General features: G+C 39.9%; 1 protein-coding gene across 3 annotated transcripts in view; it reads left to right on the forward strand.

The window, feature by feature from the left end:
- The window catches only part of LOC124711304 (TRAF-type zinc finger domain-containing protein 1-like), a 78,055-nt gene extending 57,118 nt beyond the window's left edge, over window positions 1-20,937 (forward strand). The window contains exons 6-10 of one of the 3 annotated variants that reach the window (XM_047241319.1): window positions 13,633-13,779; window positions 13,866-14,106; window positions 14,237-14,309; window positions 14,681-14,758; window positions 20,237-20,937. In XM_047241319.1, the coding sequence (XP_047097275.1) occupies window positions 13,633-13,779; window positions 13,866-14,106; window positions 14,237-14,309; window positions 14,681-14,758; window positions 20,237-20,240 (543 nt within the window). In that variant the 3' untranslated portion in view covers window positions 20,241-20,937. Of the gene's footprint in view, window positions 1-13,632; window positions 13,780-13,865; window positions 14,107-14,236; window positions 14,310-14,680; window positions 14,761-20,236 lie in introns of all 3 variants that reach the window. The other 2 variants (XM_047241318.1, XM_047241320.1) reach the window with 2 other exon arrangements.
- The last annotated feature ends 3,574 nt before the right edge of the window (window positions 20,938-24,511 follow it).

Genomic DNA, 24,511 nt, shown 5'->3' on the forward strand with positions numbered 1-24,511 from the left:
TTTCCGCTGTGACATGCTTGGATGGTATCATGGCATTGCCGTATTATACGTTGCTGCAAGCATTCCGGTATTACCAAACGATTCCCATGTGGAGTTCTTCGATACAAAAGGTCGTCTATTACTTCAAATTCTGGGAAGGTGGCGTATCTTTGACATTGAACGTCCACCTGCTGTGCTTCTTTTAACTCTTCAATTGATACCTCATCTGATTCAATGACACGCACTTTTCTACTTAACGCATCAGCATTTTGATGCAACCGACCAGGCTTGTGCCGAACTTCAAAATCATATTCTGACAGTTTCATGGCCCAGCGCATAAGTTTGCTGCTAGGGTCTTTAAGATTCAATAACCACTGCAGAGCAGAGTGATCGGTAAGAACTGTAAATTTGCGACCATAGAGGTAACATCTAAAATAATTAATTCCAAAAAGAAGGGCAAGCAATTCCTTTTCTGTAGTACTGTAATTAGTTTCTGCTTTATTCAGTTGACGAGAGGCATACCCAACGGGTTTTTCCTCACCATCTTGCACTTGGCTTAGGACACATCCTACAGCAAAATCAGATGCGTCACAAGATAAAATAAAAGGTTCAGCGAAGTCTGGGTAAACAAGTAGAGGTGAACTAGTTAAAATAGTTTTCACTGTTTGAAAGGCGGTCGAACATTCATCCGTCCAAACAAAAGGAGTATCCTTTTTCAACAATTTAGTAAGTGGTTTGGTAATAGTAGCATAATCTTTAACAAAACGGCGGTAATAATTTGCAAGGCCAAGGAAGGATTGTAATTCCTTTAAATTTGTTGGAATAGAAAAAGTGTCTACTGCTTCAGTTAATCGTGGATCTGGTTTGACTCCGTTGGAACTGATGACATGACCTAAATACTGCACTTGTGATTGAGCAAAAGAACATTTTTCTAATTTTAAGCTTAAATTAGCATTTTGCAAGCGCAACAGTACACTGCGTAGATGTTCAGCATGTTCAGCAATGGATTTTGAAAATATAATTATATCATCAAGATACACAAGGCACATAGTAGGTTTCAACCCACGTAATAGCAGATCTGCAAATCGCTGAAAGGTTGCTGGTGCGTTGCGAAGCCCGAAAGGCATCCTTAAGAATTCATATAAGCCGCCAGGAACTACAAAAGCTGTCTTAGCTCGATCTTCAGGAGCAATTGGAATTTGATGATACCCACTGCGCATGTCTAATGTTGTGAAGTACCGGCAATTGCCCAGACGATCGAGTGTTTCATCGATCCGGGGTAATGGATAATGGTCTGGAGTAGTAACTTTGTTTACTGCTCGCATGTCTACACAGAGGCGATAGGATTTTTCTCCGTCTATAGATTTCTTTGGAACGACTACAATTGGGCTAGACCACGTACTAGAAGAGGGTTGTATTATTCCTGCTTCTAGTTGCTGTTGTATAGTTTCCTCTACCACTGACTGAAGATGGTAGGGAATTCGGTACCCTTTTTGAGCTATTGGCCTAGCATTTCCGGTTGGAATCTCATGTTGGATTAGATCTGTTGCTGGTAAATATTTCCTGTCTTCAAACAACCATGAATACTCATTCAACACTTCATTTATTAGCTTTTGATCATGCAATGGGAGATGACTAAGCTTAGCTTTAAACTTATCTGTCAGATGTGACGTGATTGTCAAAAGGTGTTGAGAGGCGGCAGCAGTCTTTTTCTTTTTCAGAGAAGGGGTTCTCTTTGACAACTTATCTTCTGGGATAACCTGTAAGCTAGCTAATACTGTACCACGCGGTATGAAAGCTTGCTTGTGACTAAAATTGTCTAAACACACGGGTACGCAATTTTCTTTCTGTACTTGCTGCGCTTTGCACAGGCTACGTTTTACGTGGACCTGCATCTGGTCGAGAGTTTCATTCTGGCAGAGTGGATCTACCAAGAAATGAACCTCTTCGGATTCACGTATCCCGACAGGCACCCAAAGGATCTTTCCTGTGCCTTCTGGTATCTCCACGGGATTATCGGCTTTTAGCATCGTTACGGGAGACTCCGAAACTTGGGAAACGGATCCTTTTTTCCCAGCTCCGCTCGCCCGCAACGTGCAGTCACGTCCAAAACGGTGCACGTTGTCGCCGAATTGGACGGTATTTAACCTATAGTCAATAACCCCCTGGAAATGACGCAGAAAGTCACTTCCTAGGATGATGTCGTAATCCGTGCGCCTGTTTCGTACAACCTCCATCGTAAAAGCATATTCTGTTGAGTCCAACGTGAACTCAACGCAACAGCTGCCATCAGGTTTCACTATGCCGGGACCAATACCACTGATATGGTACCGCGGCGGTTGCAATGTTCTTTTATCTCTCTTCGATAAAAATGCCAAGCTGATCTGTGCGCCTGTGTCAATTAGCACGCGTATTGGTTTGCGGCCTCTAACACCATCGACAACCACGCTTGCCACCTGCGTGATTCCCTTATCAACTAGGGGGGTCACTATTTTTAACGGGGACCGGGAGGGGTGGCACTTCCTGCCCCGCGGCCGTTTCCCGAATTCTGTGGTTGGTTTGCATTTCGCCTGGAATTTGCAGGCGGTTGTGGCCTACTATTTGGACAATGCACGCTTTGGTGGCCCATGTTCCTGCACTGATGACAATATGGCACGCGACATTGCTCTGCCACATGTCCTTGTCTATTGCTGCGCCCACACTTAGTATCGTTCGAAAAGACACGTCGGGGCTCACTTTGCCGCGCGGAGACGGCAACAAATCGGCTCGCCTCCTCTCTCAAGAGTGCTAATCGCACGGCTTCATGTAAGGTGCGGGGGGAAGCTACCTTGATTTCGCCCCCTATTTGAGGGTTTATGCCACGAATAAACACGTCTATCGCACGACATTCTGATTCTTCCAGCAGAACTTCGTTACGAGCAGAACTGGCACTTAGTGCGTACGTGTGGCATGCGACGCTTCGAATCCTGTCCGCGAATGCTTCTAAATCTTCACCCGCTTTTTGCTTGAGGGTGGAAAGCAGGTCGCGATAGTAACTAGTACCACGTTTGTCTGTATACCTTTCAATCAACCCTGTTGCAAGGGACTGGAAGGTAGGGGCATTTTTCAAGCTCTCGACCGACTGCACGTAGTTCCGCGCTTCGCCGGTGAGTTTCATTTTCATCACGTTTAAGAGAAATTCATCTGGCCAACCGCAAAGGTTTCCGATGTCCTGGATATTCTGGACAAATGTTTGAATATCCTCGTGCGGCTTTCCAGCGAACGCCGGAATGAACGCTACTGCTGGGAAGCTCTGCACCAAAGTAGAGGTGGCTACTGCCACAGGTGATTCTGCACTAGTGAGTGGTGGAATCACCTGCTTCAGCTGTTCTTCCACTAGCACTGGCTTAGCAACACTAGATTGCGGAGAAGCCATTTTAAGATCATCTATCTGTTGCTTAAGCTCCGCGTTAGTCAGAATTAATTGATTTAACTGGGACTGCAGCGCCAAGAGGGGATCTTCATCCGCTCCGGCTGCTCCTGCCTCCGATTGCTGCCTGGTGATCGGCATGTTACAATAGTATGGGCATCTACACCACCGTAGCGTCGCTAGCGACTTACATTATTTGGTGGCGTGCAGACGACGGACGGCGGCGGTGTCGACGAGCGGCGGCAGGCGCGTTGATCACGCGTGGGCGCAGCAGGCGGCGGGCGACAGCATGGACAGCTGCGACGGCGGGGCGGCGCGAGGGCCGCACCCCGGACCCTGGCGCAGGCGGTGGCCCGTGGCAGCTACGGACAGCGGCGGCGGCGGCGGCGGCGGCGGCGGCGAGCGTGACTGCATCGCGGACCCTCCTCGGCTCGCGTCCGGCGGCGAACTGCGTCACGCTTGTGGCGCGCTAGTGCGCGGCCACGCACATTCTGCAACGCAGGCGACCGGCTGGCACGCGCATGGCGCGCTGCAGCCTCGCCACGTTCGGTCTAGTTTCCCTTAATTGCTCAAACTCGGCCCCTTCATAGTACTCATACTCAACTGATAAGTTGATTTTACAACCGTAAGGTGGGTCGCATCCCACTTCTGACACCATTTGTTCGTCAGGATAGAAGTCAGGAGCGGAGGGCGTTGTAAAATGAAAATTAATTGAGTGGAATGGACCCAGTTTATTCTTGTAATGATGGTACAGTGGTGCCTACGTAGGGCTGAGCAGCCCCAAGAGGGGTTGCCGTCTGCTCATCAGAGAGGCAGAGACTAGAGGAGCGACTACTCGGGGCCGAGGTCAGAAGCTAAGAGAGCGGAGCTGTTTCCAAGCCGCCCTCGCCGCTCCCGGCCGCGTCCCCACGTGATCACACGATTAGTCTCTGATTGGAGGATTGATTCCGCCAACGCGCCTTGCTAGTAGCGTGCCCCCGTCAGCGCAACCAACCCGTGGGACTTGAGTCTGACCGAGGAGCACGTGGCAGGAATGTGCCGACCATGGTCTTCCGGCCAGCACCTTCCACCACAGTATGCCCACGCCTTCTACGGCCGAACATTATGCATTGAAAATTTATTTAAATAAAATTTTGTCGGCAATGATCCCTCTTGGGGGTCTCCTCCCTGCACAGATGAAAGGAGAAAATATAAAAATTCAATAAATGAAGCAGGCAAAATGGAATATAAACGTCTCAAAAATCAGATAGGCAGGAAGTGCAAAAAAGCTAAGCAGGGATGGCTAGAGGACAAATGTAAGGATGTAGAGGCCTATCTCACTAGGGCTAAGATAGATACTGCCTACATGAAAATTAAAGAGGTGTTTGGAGAAGAGAGAATGACTTGTATGAATATCAAGAGCTCAGATGGAAAACCAGTTCTAAGGAAAGAAGTGAAACAGAAAGGTGGAAGGAGTATATAGAGTGTCTATACAAGGGCACTGTACTGAGGGCAATATTATGGAAATGGAAGAGGATGTCAATGAAGATGAAATGAGAGACACGATACTGCATGAAGAATTTGACAGAGCACTGAAAGACCTAAGTTGAAACAAGGCCCCGGGAGTAGACAACACTCCATTAGAACTGCTGACAGCCTTGGGAGAGCCAGCTCTGACAAAACTCTACCATGTGGTGAGCAAGATGTATGAGACATGTGAAATACCCTCAGACTTCAAGAAGAATATAATAATTCCAATCCCAAAGAAAGCAGGTGTTGACAGGTGTGAAAATTAGCGAACTATGAGATTAATAAGTCACGGCTGCAAAATACTAACACAAATTTTGTACAGACGAATGGAAAAACTGGTAGAAGCCGACCTCGGGGGAACATCAGTTTGGATTCTGTAGAAATGTTGGAACACGTGAGGCAATACTGACCATTTGACTTATCTTAGAAAATAGATGAAGGAATGGCAAACCTATGTTTCTAGTATTTGTAGACTTAGAGAAAGCTTTTGACAATGTTGACTGGAATACTGTCTTTCAAATTCTAAAGGTGGCAGGGGTAAAATACAGGGAGCAAAAGGCTATTTACAATTTGTACAGAAACCAGATGGCAATTATAAGAGTAGAGGGGGCATGAAAGAGAAGCAATGGTTGGGAAGGGAGTGAGACAGGGTTGTAGCCTATCCCCTATGTTATTCAATCTGTATATTGAGCAAGCTATAAAGGAAACAAAATAAAAATTTGGAGTTGGAATTAAAATCCATGGAGAAGAAATGAAAACTTTGAAGTTCACTGATGACATTGTAATTCTGTCAGAGACAGCAAAGGACTTTGAAGAGCAGTTGAACAGGATGGACAGTGTCTTGAAAGGAGGATATAAGATGAACATCAACAAAAGCAAAACGAAGATAATGGAATGTAGTCGAGTTAAGTCGGGTGATGATGAGGGAATTAGATTAGGAAATGAGACACTTAAAGTAGTAAAGGAGTTTTGCTATTTGGGGAGCAAAATAACTGATGGTCGAAGTAGAGAGGATATGAAATGTAGACTGCAATGACAAGGGTAGCGTTTCTGAAGAAGAGAAATTTCTTAACATCGAGCATAGATTGAAACGTCAGGAAGCCTTTTCTGAAAGTATTTGTATGGAGTGTAGCAGTGTAGCTATGTATGGAAGTGAAACATGGGCAATAAATAGTTTAGACAAGAAGAGAATAGAAGGTTTCAAAACTTAGTGTTACAGAAGAATGCTGAGGATTAGATGGGTAGATCACATAACTAATGAGGAAGTACTGAACAGAATTGGGGAGAAGAGGAATTTGTGGCACAACTTGACTAGAAGAAGCGATCAGTTGGTAGGACATGTTCTGATCACCAGTTTAGTATTGGAGGGCGTCATGGAGGGTAAAAATCGTAGAGGGAGACCAAGAGATGAATACACTAAGCACATTCAGAAGGATGTAGGTTGCCGTAGTTCCTTGGAGATGCAGGCGCTTGCACGGGATAGAGTAGCATGGAGAGCTGCATCAAACCAGTCTCTGAAGTGAAGACCACAACAACAACATCAGTGATAAATTTACCTGTGACACGTTACACTGCCATTAATGGTGATGTATGTACCAGCCAACCTACGTAAAACTTTGTGCCCACATAGTACTTTGAAGAGAAAGATGTACATAGATGTAGACATCACCCAACAAATACCTGGGAAGTAGATGACTGGATGAGAAAGCTACCGTATACAGTTGTGTGCAGTACAGGATATGGGGATCTATTGGGAATTCTGTTTCTTTCTATTTCTTAGACAGTACTTTACCAGTCAGGGAATGCATCTCTTGATCGAAAAATTAGAAATACCTGAGCCAAATAGTGAGAAGTGAAAGAATGGCGGAATTGAAAGCAAAAGACTAGTTCATATATAGCAAGAATTTTTTCTCAGATATGGAAACTATAGTGATCACTTGTTAAATTTAGGCAATGAATGTATTGTACATTTTGAGCTCTGTTGTACTACTCCATGACACATTTCATGTATAAAGGGACTCCTTCAGGTTTTTGTTATGTTGATTACACATGTATCGATATTACCTGCATTTAACCAACAAATGTTTACTGAGACTATAGTTTTGTAATATTTCCAGGCGGTAAGTGTTAATGAGTGAATTCCATTAGAACCTGTGGTACAATGATTGTGAAGTCAAAGCTACACCCATTAAATATACTTGGTCCACTTATAATATGTTTAACTACATGTGTATCATCATAGTTGAGCTCCACAGCACTCGTTGTGTTGCAGATTTGATATCTGGCTCCTTGCTGCTGTGCATAAGGTGTATTATGTGCTTGTGGCTGGCAAGCCTGTTACTAAGAGTGTTAGACGACCAGTGCATATCAATTAAAAGTTTCTAATTAGGGTTTTGCATGTGACTTACATTTTGTTTCCTCACATTACTACACGAGTTTCTTTGTAAAGCAGTCTCCTTGTTCTCATGGTATGCAGTCGATCATGACTTGGTGCTTTGACTGAAGTTAAATATCTTTACACAATACCACCAAAACAGATTTTCACTTTTATACACATCTATTATCTTATCCTCAATTATGAGCTTTTATGTCATGAACTTATACAAGTGACTGTAGATGACTTTAGCTCAGTGGTGACTATACACATGTAGCTATAAGCCATCCTGGCTCTTCATAGATCACTGAAAGGAAACTTAAATTTAGTTTCAGAATGCTGGACACAGATTCACTAAGTACATTCCGCTAATCTTTGATGTAAATTTTTCCAGCATATATGCCCACCTGGGGTTAGCAGAGTGGGCAAGAACACAGGTGCACATGGGTAGGCGAACAGCAGACACGCAGGCAGTCTTGCAAGCAATCCGTAGCATACGTTATTGTCCTGCACTGACCAAATACATGCTAGTGGGATTGGTTGAGCAGCCCACGCCAGCACAAAATGTGTGCAGTAAATCTGTCTGGCTGAGAAGGGAAAGCACTGTGCGGGTGTCTTGGAGAAATAGAAGGCATGTGTGGGACTTGTGTGGAAGTGGGAAAGGTGATACAGGCAGTTGGAGGATGGAGGGAAGATGGGCGGGTGGGGGGTGGGATAATCACGGGAAGGGACGATATGTAGCAGAGAGAGTTCCCATGTTCACAGTTCAGAAAACATGTTATTGGTGGGAGGATCCAGATGGCATGCACTGTGAAGCACCCATTGAAGTTGAACACACTGTTTGTCCACAGCATACTCAGCAAGTGAGAGGTCTTGCTGTCTCTCATCCACAGTTCATCTGTACCCATTCTTGCAGACAGATAGCATGTTCATGTAGAATACCACTGTGATTGATGCGAGTTGGACATCGTGACCCTGCCTTTGATGGAATAGGAAATGGCTGTGACAGAAATGGAGTAGATGGTAGTGGAAGGATTTATGGGACAACTCTTGAAACTAGGTCTTCTATAGAGATTTGAACTGTGGTGCAGGAGGCAGGGAGCAGGGGTGGACTAGGGACAGGTACAGATATTATGTAGATTTGGTGGGCAGTGGAGTAGTCAAAACCCAGGCAGAGAACATGATTCAGTTGCTCAAGTCCTGGGTGCTATTGAATCATATAAGACACATCCTTGTTGCTAGCCAGTGGGTAACTGGGGAGTGGTGGGGTAAATGACTAGGGAAACAAGGTATGGGAGATCTGTTCTTGTGCAAGATGGTAGGGTAATTTTCATCTGTGAAGACTTCGACGTGACTCTCGGCAAATTAGTAGAGGGGCAGCTCGTCCCTGCACATACGATATCAATGGTTGGCTAAGCTATCTGGAAACGACTCCTCAGTGTGTAATGAGTGGTAGCTGTTGAAGTGGATGGTGTTGGTAGGTGTGATATGGAGGGAGCTACTGACTGAACCATCCATGTGGTGTAGATTGAAAATATTTTTCAAATGTCATAAATAATAGGTACTATTTTTATGTATCAGAATATTCAGTATGCACTTTTGTCCCTGGGTTCTTGAAATTCAGATTTTCTAATTAATATCTTATGTTGACTAATACAGTACTGTAGTAACTTTAGACATCTTGGCAACAGAGAAATTAAGGTTATAAGACAGTGATGATGAATTTTTGAAAAATTACATTCAGAGATTCAAACGTTCTGGAAACCAACAATCTAACTTTTTAATTACTCGTTTTCAGAAAAGATAAGATGTTCTTTAGTGGGGAAAGGATGAGAGCTTTAAGATAAGATAGGTCATTTATAAAAGAACTATTTGCAGAGCCAAATTTTGATGTGCACATGGATGTAAGAAAATGTAAATTTTGAATATTTCTTTAAATTTAATGTTTGTTTACGATGTATTTATACTGTTATTAGTAGTCTATAAATTATACACTGAATAACAGTCTTTGTGAAAAATTGGATAACAATTTGTATATTTCATATGTACATTATGCGTAGAAAAGAATATAGAAAAAAAATGGTGTCCATATTAGGAGTGGTATTACAGCAATTTGGGCTATTCCTCTTTTGTGTGATTCAAGCAATCTTGCAGTAGACTATGCTTTGATTTGACTAACTTTATGGCTACTTTCCTACATTGCAATTATTTTGGAATATTCAGTCCATAATAAATGTAAAACAAACACTGAAATTGACGTAATTGAAGATGGGTATTCAGAGAAATCTTTTATAAGTCAAGATGCAATTTATTTTATTTGATAACTAGTTTAGACACACATACAAGCCATCTTCAGATCAAAAGAATATACGTTGATTAGTGTAAGCTACCAAAAGGCGGGATACATCGTCATAATTTGTGTGAGCAAGGTGGCATGTTGTACAATACAATTGAACGACGATGTAAAATATCCCAGAATAATATGTCATTACATGTGTTGTACACAGACAGAATCAGGCACTTTACTTATGCTGACATTGTGTTGATATTTGCCAGATTGTCTGTGTAAATTATTATCAGATGTCTGTTCCACATTAATAATTAGTACATAAGTGTATCACTCGTATCACAGTTCTCTGTAAATGAGAAAATGTCTGTGTCTGGGCAGACAGAAAACTCTGATAATTGAGATTTGACTTCACAGGTCATATCTACATTTAATACATACTCAGCAAACCACTGTGAGGTGCATACCAGAGGGTACTTAGTGTCATACCAATATTAGGGTGTCTTCTCGTACCAATAGTTTGTGGAGCACAGGAAGAATGATTTCTTAATTGCCTCTGTGTGTGCTGTAATTAGTATGATCTCTTCTCTGTGGCCGCTATGGGAGTAGTACGTTGTGGGTGGAGAATACTTGTAGATTGTTCATTTAATACTGTTCACAAAGCTTTTTAAATAGATTTTCACAGGATAATTTCTGCCTGTCTCTGAGTGTCTGCCATTCAGGTTTTTCAATATTTATGTGACTCTCTGACAAGCATCAAACAAAATTTTAGCTATTCTTGGTAGCTTTCTTTGAATTCCTCAAAATCCCCCACTAGTACCAGTTGGTGTGGGTCTCGCACTCTTGAACAATATTTTAAGATGGGAGACACAAGTGTTTTCTAAGTAGTCTCCTATGTGGGGTGATTACATTTTGCCTGTCTCCTATGTGGACTGATTATATTTTGCCCATATCCTGCTCATGAGCTGAAGACTGCCCCTGATTTGTCGACGTGGTCATTTCATTCTGTATCACTAGAAATTGTTACGTCCAGGAATATGTATGAATTTACCGATTCCAGTTAGGACTCATTGATAACTGCAGTTATAGGATACTATTTTTCTGAATTGCAAACTTTTACATATCCCTTTATTTAAAGCAGCTTGCCAGGCTTTGCACAGCGTCATAATATCGTCATGACCTGACAATACTTGTGCAGATTTTGTTATGGTCAGTACATCATTGTAGATAACTGCATCATCTGCAGAAACTCTTAGGTTACTATTGACGTTTTCTGCCAGGTAGTTAGTACACAGTAAGAACAGCCAAGTGTCCCAACAGACTTCTCTGGAACATGTGTGAAGTTGCTTCTGCTTCTCCCTCCCTCCCTCCCTCCCTCCCTCCCTCCCTCCCCCTCTCCATCCAAGATACAGGCTGTATCCTCCCTAACAGGAAATTCTCAGTCCATTTACTAATTTTGTGTCATACCTCATACAATAATACTTTTATGAGTAAATGTTGTGCATTACTGTGCCTACGCTTTTTGAAAGTCAAGAAGTACTACAGGCCACCTGATTGTCTTGTTACATGGCTTTATGTCCTGGAGTCTACAGTGGATGGATGTCGACAAGATTGGACAGTATTTTGTGGATGGCTCCTGCTTCCCTTTATACAGACAATTGTGACCTGTGCATTCTTCAAACCACTTCAGAGTTCTTTGTGTGCAGAATCTACAGTATGTTGTGGTTAAAATGGCAGCTGACTCAGCTGTCAATGCCATATGGAATCTGACAATGATACTGTCGGACCTTTGAGTGCTTTTTAATTCTGTTGACTTCAGTTGTTTCTGAACTCCACATACACGAACATCTACGTCATTCATCTTTACAGAGGAATGAGAATTAAACTGGGGCACAGCTTCTGTACCATCCATTGAAAGGGATCATTTGTTACAGCATTCATCGTTTCCTGCTATTATAGTTACTGAAGGCTTCGCACATTGCTCATCTGATAACCAAACACTTTTCATTCGACATCTTTAGCCCTTTGCTTCGTTTTACACCTATTATGCAGTAGTAACTATATCTTTAGAAGTTTTGTAGCAATTACCGTATAGCATGGAGTATCCCTCTAGTCATGAACTGTTCTACTAGGTACAGATCTATCCAGTGCATGGTCAATTATTATTCTGAACTTGAGCCACGGTTCCTCTGTATCTTCCTGCCCAGGGATAAATGTTAGGAGTTCCTATTTGAGATATAACACAACTGCCTCTCCATCTTGGTTACTAAAGATATGTAAATCTTCCTACTTATTTTAACTGTGTACTTGTGGCAGTCTGTTGCTACAACTGCCTCATGTTCACTGACACAACCTTCATACTGGAATCCTCAAAGAGCCTTTTTGTTAGTGTAAGTTTTAACATTTTCCAATGTGAGTGTGCTTCCGAACTGTCTGAGGTAATTTTCAGAGAAGGCATTTAATAGTGTCTCGCAGGATGTCGTGTTACCCACACAATTCACAAAACTGTAATTGTTCGTGTTAATATTTGGGCGATTAAAATGTTTTCCAGTTACGAGAATATGGATTCAAATGCATGTACTTGTTAGCTCTTCTTTTTTGTTACATCTGGGAATCAGTCTGGTAGTCAATAGAAGGACCTAATTGTAAGTTTATGCCCACCCATGATACTGAATCTAGCCCAGACAATCTCTTGCAGCTTCAATTTATGTCACTATGGATACAAGTTTGTCTTCCATAACAAAACACAACTGCATTTTTGACAACTGCAACCATGAAATGAGGCAGTAAGATTGTTGATGTACAGTTAGGAACTCTACTTAAGAAAAGTCTAGCATTGTTGAGCAAGTGCTTTAGGATTTCAGACATTTTCTTATTGCAATAAATTATCTGAAGAGAGGCTGGATGTACAAAGTTACTCTGAACCAAAGAAGATACTTTCTGTTGTTTGTTTGTGAGGAGATGTTTTTTACAGCTAGACAGTGTGGGTACTGATCACCAGCTGTTGTGTGTCCTAACCACAGTTATCTTCGATTTCTTTTTATTTTATAATGTCAGCTAGACTTGAAGGTAAGTGTACTGTCATCCTTACCTTTTGTGGTTGTTATTGGTAGTGTTATCCACAAGGTGTCAGAGTGAGTTACAGAGGATAATGAGAGTTAATGGCCTTTGCTGATGGCCTAATGATCTGAAGAATAAGGAAGGTGAAGTTGCAACAGCAGTTAGGTTCATGGGCAGAGTGGTTGAATTATATGGTACAAACATTAAGTGAGGGTAAAGCACCTCATGGTAGTGATCAGGAAGAGGGTGACTCCAAGTCTCATGCTCATGCAGTTGACAGCTTCAGATATGTCAGAAAGTGTAGTGGGAACAAATGGAAGAAATGATAAGTCAATGTGAGAGGGAGCCAAGTGGCAGCAGCAAGAATTCCTTAGAAGTGTCAGGAACTTGTTGTGGAATAAAGATGTAACACAGAAGACCAAAGGAATAATATGTTGATCCTATTAACCCTGTGCTTCAGAAATGTGGACACTGAAGGGGAAAAAATTGTTTAAATATGATATAGGTGCATGAAATGAAATTTCACAGAAGCACAGTAGAGTAATGAGGAGGGACGGAATAAGAAATTCCCGATGATGTTGATAATGTCATTTTTACTATCAACAGAAACCACCGAATGTTACTACAACAGCATAGAGTTGAAGATGGAGTATACAAAATTACCAGTGAACACATTGCTTTGAAAAGCTTTTATAATGATAATATATTATAGGGATCATGCAGATAGAAAATGGGACGGGCATTGTATAGGCATTGAAGCCTAGTATAACTGTAAGGAACATCTGACTTTGATTCAAAAATTGTTGGTGTTGAAAATTGATATACAGTTTGCATGTACTTCAATAACAAAAGGTATATATCATCCTGAATGATTGTACTTAGAATGATAAATAGCTAACTTACTGTGATGAGTTGTTGTAGACAAACATAGGATCTCACATTGAATTACTAAAATTGTTGCCCTTCTGAGCAGAATTACTTACATAAATTTGTATGATATCACCTATTTTACAGACTGGTTGCGAGCCACAGCTGACAACGTATTTGTCTCAGGCGACATCAGTACCTAAAAATAGAAAGATGCCAGAACCTCAGGATGACGGGCTTCCTTGTGAGTTTTGTGGAGCTCTTTTCCCACCGCATGCACTTCTTCAGCATCAGGTTTGTGTGTTTCACTTTAGTTACATAATGGAAAGTCTTTTTCTCCTGCAAACTTCATGCCTGTAACAAGATATTTTTTTCTCTAGGACATCTGTGAATCGTCCTTCTTGTCCGGTGACACTATGTTTGTAAATCATCTCAGACCAGGAACATCATCTTCAAATATAGGTACGAAAAAGTTCTTGAATCAGTCCAGTGAACACAGGCTTTTCCCACAAAGACGACAAACTTCACCAACTTCAAGTGGAGAATTGGATGATAGAAACCCGTACCTCATGGAAGTGCGAGCAGCTCTTCGAAGACCAATGAATAATATATCTTCAGAACGTAAGTATGTTTTTTCTTTCAAGATTGCTGGAGAGTGCATCTCCACCTGTTTCTTAACTTAATGTACTGCCATATGACAAGTTATTTGACAAGGTGACTTATTTTCTCTTGTTTCTTCTTATAATTTCAGCGTACTCTATGGCTTCTGTAAGTGATAGGTCAGGAAATGACTTGTCATCGAGCCTTTTGAATACTCGCACAAAGTAAGGCTCTTCCTAACCCTTATTTGTAATTTTTAAATTTCTGACAATATTATGGACAGGATAGGTTGATACTCAACAGCCAGAGACAGTAGCCTTGTGTGTGTGCACACGTGCACATGTATGTGTGCGTGCAAGCACACCTGTGTGCGCATACATTTTCTAATTTGAAAGAAGGCTTTTTTGGCCAAAAGTTTACTTGTTTAACAGTCTTTTTGTTGTGCCTATGTGCAACTCAACTTCTCCGCTATATGGTGATCAGCAATCTATCCTTTCCATATCGTTGTCATTATTCCATCCTGTATTTTCCAATTTGATTTTTAAATTTCTGCAGTAACATTGGCAGTCATTAATATGGTTATGTTTGTTTACAGTTATACAAATGGATACACACGTCGAAATGGCTCAACGGGAGCAGTCCCTAAGCAGAAGGCAGGGAAACGTTCTGGCATGTGTGTGTATATAACATACTAACGTAGTTAAAGATCTGAATTGCATGGTTTTGTGAATTTCTGGCATACAGATGAATTCCTGGAAAATTACTCTCTTCATTTTATGACTTGTTTTTTCTTGATTATGTTCTTAATGGACACAGCATGTGTTATCAGACCAATAGTATTTTGTTCCTTATGCACAGTTTTATTAAGAACTGAATATTTATTTTATCAAAGGCAAATTGAAGCACATTGTAAGAGTCATACAATACAAGGTAGTCAAAACTTTGCAGAAACATTCTACATTATAAAGGGCATAAATCTTCAAAAATGATTTCGACAATATGGTAAAAAGAGCTCTGAGGAAAACATTTCACATACCTTGTCAAGGTTAAATCGGATGTAAGTTGGGTTTTTGTTCCTGAGCGTCTTCGGTTGGTATGACTGCTCCCATGCTGCTAGTATGCTTGGAGGGGGGTGATAAGGAATAGATGTCAGAGCAACATGTGCAGTCCTCTGTTGCACAACGCTTAATTATGCAATTTCTTGCTTGTGAAGGACTTCGAGCAATGGTAATTTTTTGTAGATTGGCCGCACAGTTGGGGGACAAAATATTGTCGAGGACTTCTGTGTTTGTGGCATAAAGAATTCAAGGAAGGACGAGAATAAGAACAAGTGAATCAGGAACACAGTCACTGTCCTCGGACCAGCATTATGGATGAAAATATTCGCGAAGTTTGAGACATTCTCAAAGAAGATTTATAGGTGAGTGTACCCGAAGTTGTAGAACAGATTGGAATAAGTTACAGGAGCTGTCAAGTGATCATCACAAATGACCTAAAGTTCGCTAAAGTTTGTAACAGGTGCATCCCTTGCCTTTTGAGCACAGATCAAAAGTTGAGACATTTCTCAAAATGTCAGAGGCTTACAGCATCGTCACCTGCAATGAAACGTCAGTCCACCACTACAATCCTGAGTCCAGACGAGCCAGTACGGAATGGCGAAGGAAAGGAAGATAGCCGTAACAAAAGTGGAGACTCGGCTGTCAGCTGGCATGGTTCTTTCAACTGTTTTCTTCGACCGATAAGGCATTTTTCTCATTGATTTTTTGCATGAGTGATGCACAATCAGTGCCACTTACAACTGCAAGGTTTTGGGCCAGGTGTGGGCCGCATGTCACACTAAAATACAAGGACAATTTGTTCAAGGGGTCAACCTCCCCCACGACAATGCCAGGTCCTGTGCTGCATCTCTAATAATCTCGAAACGAGAAGTAATACACTGGACCATCTTCCCTACAGCCCCTACCCATCATTTTCCAATGTACGTTTATTTGGGTCACTTTAAGAAGTTGTAGGAAGACAACAATTTGAAGTTGAAGTTGAGGGTGTGGGCAGATTCATGCTCAATTGGTTCCTGGTGCAACCAGCTGCATTCTTCAATGCTGGGATGAAAAAAGAAAAGAAACTTCCTCCTCACTGGGGGAAAACATATTTATAATGGAGGGAACTATGTAGAAAAATAATAATTTATTTGCCTTTTATTTTTCAGTAAATAATATTTTTAAATAAAGTCCTTTGTATATTTGATTTACAACTGTATTATGACAAGGGTGCACATTATTTTCCAAGAGTCATAACACTTCTTTTCATGTTTTCCATTGGGACTCTGTCATAAGTGTGTACATAGAAGAAATCTGCATATTACTACTGTAAATCTACAAATGTGACATGTTGGATGGGTGAGTGGGGAGCATCAGACTAAAATCACTTATGATCCACATTGTATTGCTATGCAGCTTTAGGATTTTTGTCCACCACCTTTGTCTATTTTTATTTCTAGTAGTGATCTATGTATGAAAAAGTGTAAAGTTGCTGCATGTTTATCATTTAGATCACATCTTAAGCTCCAGCAATTGTCTGGGTCATTCAGGTTACAGGTAACAAGAAGGCAAGGGCATACTTTTCTGAACCACATAAAGGGAGATAAGAATTTGACACCCTGTTGCTGACGAATGATATTAGAGGTGGTGCAAGAGTTTGGAGTGTACAGTGATGCTGTTTACAACCACAGGGTGCAAGAGAGCAGGGGGGGGGGGGGGGGGGGGGGGAATTAATGGAGTGGAATGGAATAAAAATCAAGTGATGCTGACGAAATTGGAAAGGAGACACAAAAGTGTTACATGAATCTTGCTATTTGGTCAGAGAAATATCTAATATTTATGAAGTAAAGAGGATATAAAATGTAGGCTTGCAATAGCAAGAAAATGAGAAATACGTTAGCATTGAATTTAAACCTACTTACATGTAAGTTTTTTTTTCTGAAATTATTTGTCCAGAGTGCAGCCGTATATGGAAGTGAATTGGTACAGACAAGAGGAGAATAGAAGGTTTCTTAAGAGGGAGGGTACAGAAAATTTGTGAAACTATGATGATCTCTAATGAAGAGATACTGAATTGAATGAAGAAAAGAAATTTATGACACAACTTGACCTTAACACTTGGTAGGTTGATAGGGCACAACATTGGTCATCTAGGAATAACAAATTTGATAGAGGGAGGGGACGTGGGATAAGAATGTTAAAGACAGACCATAGATGACAGTGCTTTGCAGTAGTGTGTACATGGATATGAAGGGGTTCTTTCTTAGATATGGTTAGGTGCTTATTTCAGTTGGTTAGGGATTTTTATTTTTGTGGAGAGTTAAAAGTTAACACTGTTATGTTCTGGTGATAATGTAAAAGTTAACAAGTTTGGAAATTCACTTGCTGGCCGGACAGGTGGCCGAGCGGTTCTAGGCGCTACAGTCTGGAACCACGTGACTGCTATGGTCACAGGTTCGAATCCTGCCTCAGGCGTGGATGTGTGTGATGTCCTTAGGTTAGTTAGGTTTAAGTAGTTCTAAGTTCTAGGGGACTGATGACCTCAGAAGTTAAGTCCCGTAGCGCTCAGAGCCATTTGAACCAGTTCACTTGCTGGGAAAGTTGTATAAGTATTTGCAGTTTAGTGTGGATAGCACTTGCAGAATCATGGGAACAGGCGTCACATGTGGGACACACTCACTCACTCACTCACTGTTGTTAGTGCATGTATAGTTTTCTGAATATAGCAAAATCCCATCGCTAATGACCTCAGTCTTAACAGAACATTGAACTCTGATCATCATTCCTTAATAGCATGATCTTGCTTTATTTATCATTGTCTCCTTTTGCATGGATTTAGTGCCTTAGTAGATTCATGTGAGCTGCATGTAGAACAATAATGGAACAAGTGCACACACTTGTGGACTCAGGTGTGTGTGTGTGTGTGTGTGTGTGTGTGTGTGTGTGTGTGTGTGTGTGTGTTTTCTAAGTACTTTGGGTAGAAAAAGAGCTAGTGCTCGAAAGTTAGTGTGAATGATGTTTTCTGATGTGTGTTTCTGTGCACCATACATTGCTCTGCTGTAGGTGAGTGGTTGCCTTTTCCTTATTTTATGAACTGCATGTAGATACTTTAGCATTCATAATTTCCATTACATTATTGGTAAAAGTACCAAACATACATCTTAAATTTTTCACAGTAATGAAACATTAAGTATTAATAACATGGATACAATTAAATATACTATACGAGGTGTGATAAAAAAATGCAATTGTTTTAATTTTGGAGGCTTTATAAATCCTATTTTCAAAATTTATTTATCTTGGTATTCATGTATATGATATATGTTTGTGTTTTCAGCTGTGTTGAATACTTAGTTAACAATCAAAAAGGTTATACAAGTTTTCAAGTCCTCAGTGAATTTTTTCTTTCAAAAAAGATGGATCAAACAGTTTGCATCAAAGTTGCTTGAAGAATGGAGTAAGTGCATCATCACATTTAAAATATTGACTGTAGCTTTTTGGCAAATCTACTGGGAGTGAGACAAGAGTATACAAGTGGTACAAACGTTTCATAGACGGTCAAGACAATGTTGAAGGCAGTGACTGCCCTGGATGCCCTAGAACGTCAATTACTGATGACAATGTGGAAGAAATAAAGAAAATGGTTCGAGGACACTGCTGACTCACCATTTAGAGAGGTTGCTGATGATGTCGGCATATCCTTTGGCTTGTCCCAAGCAATTTTTTTGGGTGTTTTGGGCATGACATGTTTAGCTGCAAAATTTGTTCCAAAATTATTGAATTTCAACCAAAAATGACGTCACGTGGACATCACTCAGGAACTACTCAATTAATTCTACAATGATCCAGAACTTATAAAGAAGATTATAACAGGTGACAAAACATGGGTACACATGTATGACGTCAAAACTGAGGCTCAATAGAAAGTGCCTGAAGAGCCATAACTTCACTTTTATGGCCATTGTAGTGCAGCAGCTGGCAACTTGAGTGTAAGAGTGTTACTGTGTTTGAGTATACAGTAATGTGCACATGCCCCAGTCGAGGCCAGATAGTCAATACGCAGATGTTAATGACTGTTTAGGACAAGGATTTAATTCTAATGTATAAAAAGTTTCCTTTGTGTGAAATACCAGAAGCCATACCTTGGGGTTAGACTAATTGTTAGACCCTGTTTCCAGTGACAACCTGCAAAAGTGGTTTCACGTGTTGAAGATTTCACTTGCTTTTGGATTGCATAGTTAAAGCATTGTGGGATTTAAAAAAGAAACATTGGGTTAGTTACTAATTGACAGCTGTTAAAGACATTTAGCAAGGTAAGATAAAGCACCTTCCACATTAGTAAATTTGGACTGGTGGTGTTATTTGTAGGCCCATAACTTAATGAAATACAATAAAGTATACAGAATGTGTGCTTGAATTTTGGTACACTTTGGATCACCTGGTACTGAAGGGTCAGGCTTTTTGCATCGGTATTATACCTTCAAAACAGAGAAAAATAATAAATGGTGTAGTGGCAATTATATCCCAGGGAGAAGACATATTAAGAGCTAAAATAGTTTTTTTTATGTCTGGTAGTTTATTTCAACTTCTTACTAATTACCCATTGTTGCAATGTTTCAGTGCTGGGCAGATTACTCTTTCTGGACATTTGAGTTTAACATACTGTAATGTCTGCTGAGACAGCTCTCTCTCATACATCCATTCCTCCTCTGTATCATTTATTCCTTTACACTTACCTTCCCTGTTATCTTCTCATTAAAAGTTGTTCTTTTTTCCTCCCCCCTCTCCTCTCTCTGCTTGTAACAGTGTTATGAGGCCTGTTACGTGCTCGAAGATGACATTAAAATGTTATCACTTTAGTTGGCATGATACTTGTTGGGAACATAAATTTAACTTTAAATTGAATTTTCATCTTTGTTAACGATGCTGCATAATTCTTCATAAATGTGCTGGTATTAACACATTTAAAGATAGCTAAAGAACATCCTGTGTAAATATAAACTACCGTTGTTGTACATATTCCAGGATCATTTAGTTTATGTAATTACAATGATGTAAGAGACTCTTCAGGATTTTGCTTCATTTTTAAAATGTGAAATGTTTAATTTTCACAGGTGAAGTCAACAAAGAAATACCGTGCACCTCTTCCACCACGGTAACATGTGTTCCTCGGAACAGTGTGTCAAGAAAGTGAGTGGTTATAAACAAGAGCATACACACATGGAAAGATTCTCTTCCATTATATAGAGAAATCAGGGTGTTGTGTGTGTGAATTGGAAATAATATTATTATATGTGATGGTAAAGTGTTGTTAACCATGACAGAGAAAGGGGACATTATATACAAGCCTTTTGTTGCATCATATACACAAGCGTATTTGGCTGCATTTAAGAACCTGTGTAGTGAGTCATTGATATTTGTCTTCTTGGGACAGAGAACAGTTAGTAGTTTGAAGTGTAAAGCAATTCATATTTGATTATTCCATTTTGTACTTGCCTGTATTTTTAATAATTCTGCCAAAGTTGTTGATTAATGTGAGTTGTGAAACGTTTTCATATTCAAGTCCCTCTGTCAATTTGTAAACTTGACTGCCTCTGGACATTGTGTGTGTTTTATCAAACAGAAAGTGGTTTTCATTATAATAAAGAACTGTGTGGTAATTGTGTGACAGACATTACTACCAGTTTAGAATAACTGCTGTTCAAATGCCAATAAAGTGGAAGTTATTGTATCCCATCAAAAATTGTACATGACATTGTTGTTCCTGATCCTTGTCTTTCAAAATGTGGGAAAATAAAGATATATACAACAACAACAACATTTCTTGAAATAATAGTGAAAGTGAGTTAACAACAATTGTGGAACATAGGACAGTTGAAGATTAATTTCAAACAGAGCTATTTTCATGTACATGATTTGAATATAACTTACTGGCTTGTGCACTTTGTAGTGCTTGTAACAATGGATGTGAAAATGTTAATTAGTTTGTTATTTGGAAAAAGAAAATATGCAGAAAACAATTTTAAGTTACAAAATGTAAAGAACTACCAAGTACAGAATCTCCAGTTTTAATATGAATTTAGGTTGTCTCATGGCCTTGAACATAAGCATCTTGTGAGTATATTTTTGTATTTGTTGTAAAGGAATAAATGGTATGTTGTTCCTTATTCATCATCAGTAACAGTTTTCATACACTTAACATGTTTGGAATAGTTAATTTTTCTTCTTTAGTGTATGCCTTACGAAAGGTTTCAATTGCTCTCCACTGTGTCCTCTGCTGAGCATCTTCCTTCATCTGTTTGTTTGTTTGTCCATCTCAAATCTTGTCAATCATGCCCGTTCTCTTCTTACCTGTTCCTCTCATTCCTTCCATGTTTCCCTCTATAATTCCTTGTTACAAATAATTCCTATGCAGGTTATATCCTAGCTAAGATTTCCTCCTCTTTGTGATAGCTTCCAATAATCTTATGTCTTCTCCTATTTTCTCCCTCTATTCTTCAGTTTCAGTCCACTTCATCTTAAGCATTCTTCTCCATAGCCACATTTCAAAATTTTATAATAATTTTTATTCTATCTTTTCAGCAGGCCATGATTCACTGCTAAATAACACCACACAACATTTAGCAAATTGTTTTCATCAACTCCGTTGGAATTCCTCTGTCAGTAACTGCTTTATATTTTCAAATGCTATATTTTCATGGATATCCTCCTCCTTATTTCTTCTGTACAGCTTCAATTCCATGTCATTAAATTTTGTGGATTCAAAAAGGATTGTTCTACCTTCTTAAGAGTATGTTAACTAGCACGTCCTTGCTTATCATCATCACTTCTGTGTTTCCTGTATTTCTCTTGGTTCCATACTCCTCACTCCTTGCAATACTCTTCATCTGCTGTAGCTCGCCTTCTGATTCCACCACCACAGCTCTTCATAAGTGTATTTTGTATTCTTTATCCTCTTCCATCATATATGGCTTTACCTATCTGTTCTTCTCCTTATATACAGAACAGCCTCGGTGACAGCGTCGAGTCTGATACCCCTTTCAATCCTCGTTTCTCCTGTTTCTTTATGTCATTCTCTGTCAGTTCCTGTTTTGTGTAAATCACCTTAATTAACCCACCTTCAAGTCTATACCAACATCTTTTAAAATTCTCAGCAGAGTACTCCATTTGACTCTTAGATGCCTGCTTCCAGCTGATGATGCAGCTCCTTGTTGATTTGTATCATTCCATTCTCCACTTTTCCTCAGAGAACATGTTGCATCTTTTCTTCATTTACACTTTCTGTATCTGAACTGCTCTTTTTCAGTTATCTTTTGCAGTTCTCCTTAGTACTACTCTCATCAGAACCTTTGTAACATGAATGATAAAACTTGTTATACTATAGTCTTTACATTCTTTTGCATTTCACTTTTTAGGTTAAGGTACTAGAATGGTCTTAAACAGATCTTGGGGTAAAATTCTGTTCACTACTCCTGTCAATTTGACTGTTAAATTTGGACCTCAGGTTTCAGTGCCTCAAATGGTATTGTGTTACAGCCAAATGCCTTCTTTCCCAAGAGTGCCAGAATCAATTTCTCCAATTCCCATTTCAATATCTTCATTCTGCTGCCGTTCATCTTCCAAAACCAGTCTGGTGTTATTCACCTGTGCACCATATAATTGTTACATATGATTCATCCAAACTTCCTTCTCCTCTTTTACAAATACCGTCCTCTTCCCATGTTTATTTAACATTCCTTGTTTGCTTATGTTTCTTGCTTCCTTTTTTGTTAAAGACTTCTTTGTTCTACACATTTCTTCCAATTTTTCTTTCTTTTCCAATTATTCTAACTTATCTCAAGTTGATCGGCTAATCTTCATAGTTCATTGTTAAGTTTTCAGTACTGTCTTCTGCCTTCTTCTGAATTGTCATTTTTCCACTTCCTGCACTCATGCATTTTATCCAATATACTTCATGTGATCCACTCTTTCTTATTCCTTTTTCTTTTCACTTCTACAATTTCTATCTCAAATCCTTTAAATATTGTATTTATAATGGTATTCCACTTTTCAGTGATTTCTGCCCTTTGCCGTATGTTGTCCAAAATATTTTTGATGTAGTGACTGTATGCTTCTTGAAAGTTGTAATACTTTAATTTCCCAGCATCTCACTATTTATCTGTTGTCTTTTGCTTTAATCTTGTCCTTATACGTGCTATGAGTAAATTATGGACTGTATCGGCATCTGCTCTTGGAACATTTTCTCCATCTTAATACTGTTTTTGAATTTCTCGTTGATTATAACAAAATGTATTTGACAGCTAGCAATACCATCTGAAGCTGTCCACATAGGTAATCTGTTTGTGATGCTTAAACTAAGTATTTGCAATCTAGAGATTAAATCATTCACAGAAGGTTATCAGTTTTTTTCGCCTCTCATTAGTCTTTCCCAGTTCATTGTCCCCTGCCATGTTGTTTCTTCTTTTCTTTCCCAATGTATTATTCCAGTTGCCAATAATGACTGTTTTTTTTTATGTCCTTTCCCATTTTCTTCACAGACTGCCTTAATCTGCTCATATCGTTTGTCCACTTCCTATTTGTTTGCATTTGATGTTGGCATGTAAATTTGAATAATCACTGTATCTGCAGGGTTACTGTTTAATTTCCCTGACCTGTCCCTGTCACTAACTGGAATAAGCAAAGTTTCGTTATTGCCTATATGTTTCTTGTATAGAATTCCAACTATGCTTTCCTTCCTTTCTGTTCCTTTGTAAATTATTCTCCAGATCAAAATTATCCTTGACTGGTATTATCTCTCTCCATTTCTCTCTTCCTTTGTCTAATTATCCTTTCTTTTTCATTGTTTTCACATTCCATGCAGCAGTCCTCAATAGAGATGTTACCCTTTTCCACTTTTATTTTAGTTTAATTCAGTGCACAGTTATCCTGGGCAAAAGTCCATTCAAAGTTGCAATTGTGGGCCTATTCTGGAATTTCTTAAGAACAACCATATTTGAGAACACAGTCCAGTGGGACTAGTGATACCATTTGGATCTTTAATTTGGTGGTTTCCCCTCGCCCTCAATATTCTTTGCTGTTGGTCTTTTGTTCATCCACCTTTAGGAGCTGTTTCCCACTCCAACAGCAAGAGTATGACCTGCCTTTTACCTGCTCATCCACACTTCAAGGAGGCACTTGGCAGAAAGTACCTCCTTATCACAGAAATTTGGTTCCTGCATCATTATAGGTAGGAAATCAGTTGGTCCGACATCTATCAATGATGTGGCCATAGAGTTGCAGGAGAGGTTGAGTGGTGGTGTGCGAACATGCAGTGCACAGGGAATTTCCGAATGTTGGACGCGCCTGCAAGCACAATGCGTAAAATCATATTAAACGTCCTGCTCTGCTAT

The sequence above is a fragment of the Schistocerca piceifrons genome, chromosome 8, assembly GCF_021461385.2.
Source record: "Schistocerca piceifrons isolate TAMUIC-IGC-003096 chromosome 8, iqSchPice1.1, whole genome shotgun sequence".
NCBI lineage: Eukaryota > Metazoa > Arthropoda > Insecta > Orthoptera > Acrididae > Schistocerca > Schistocerca piceifrons.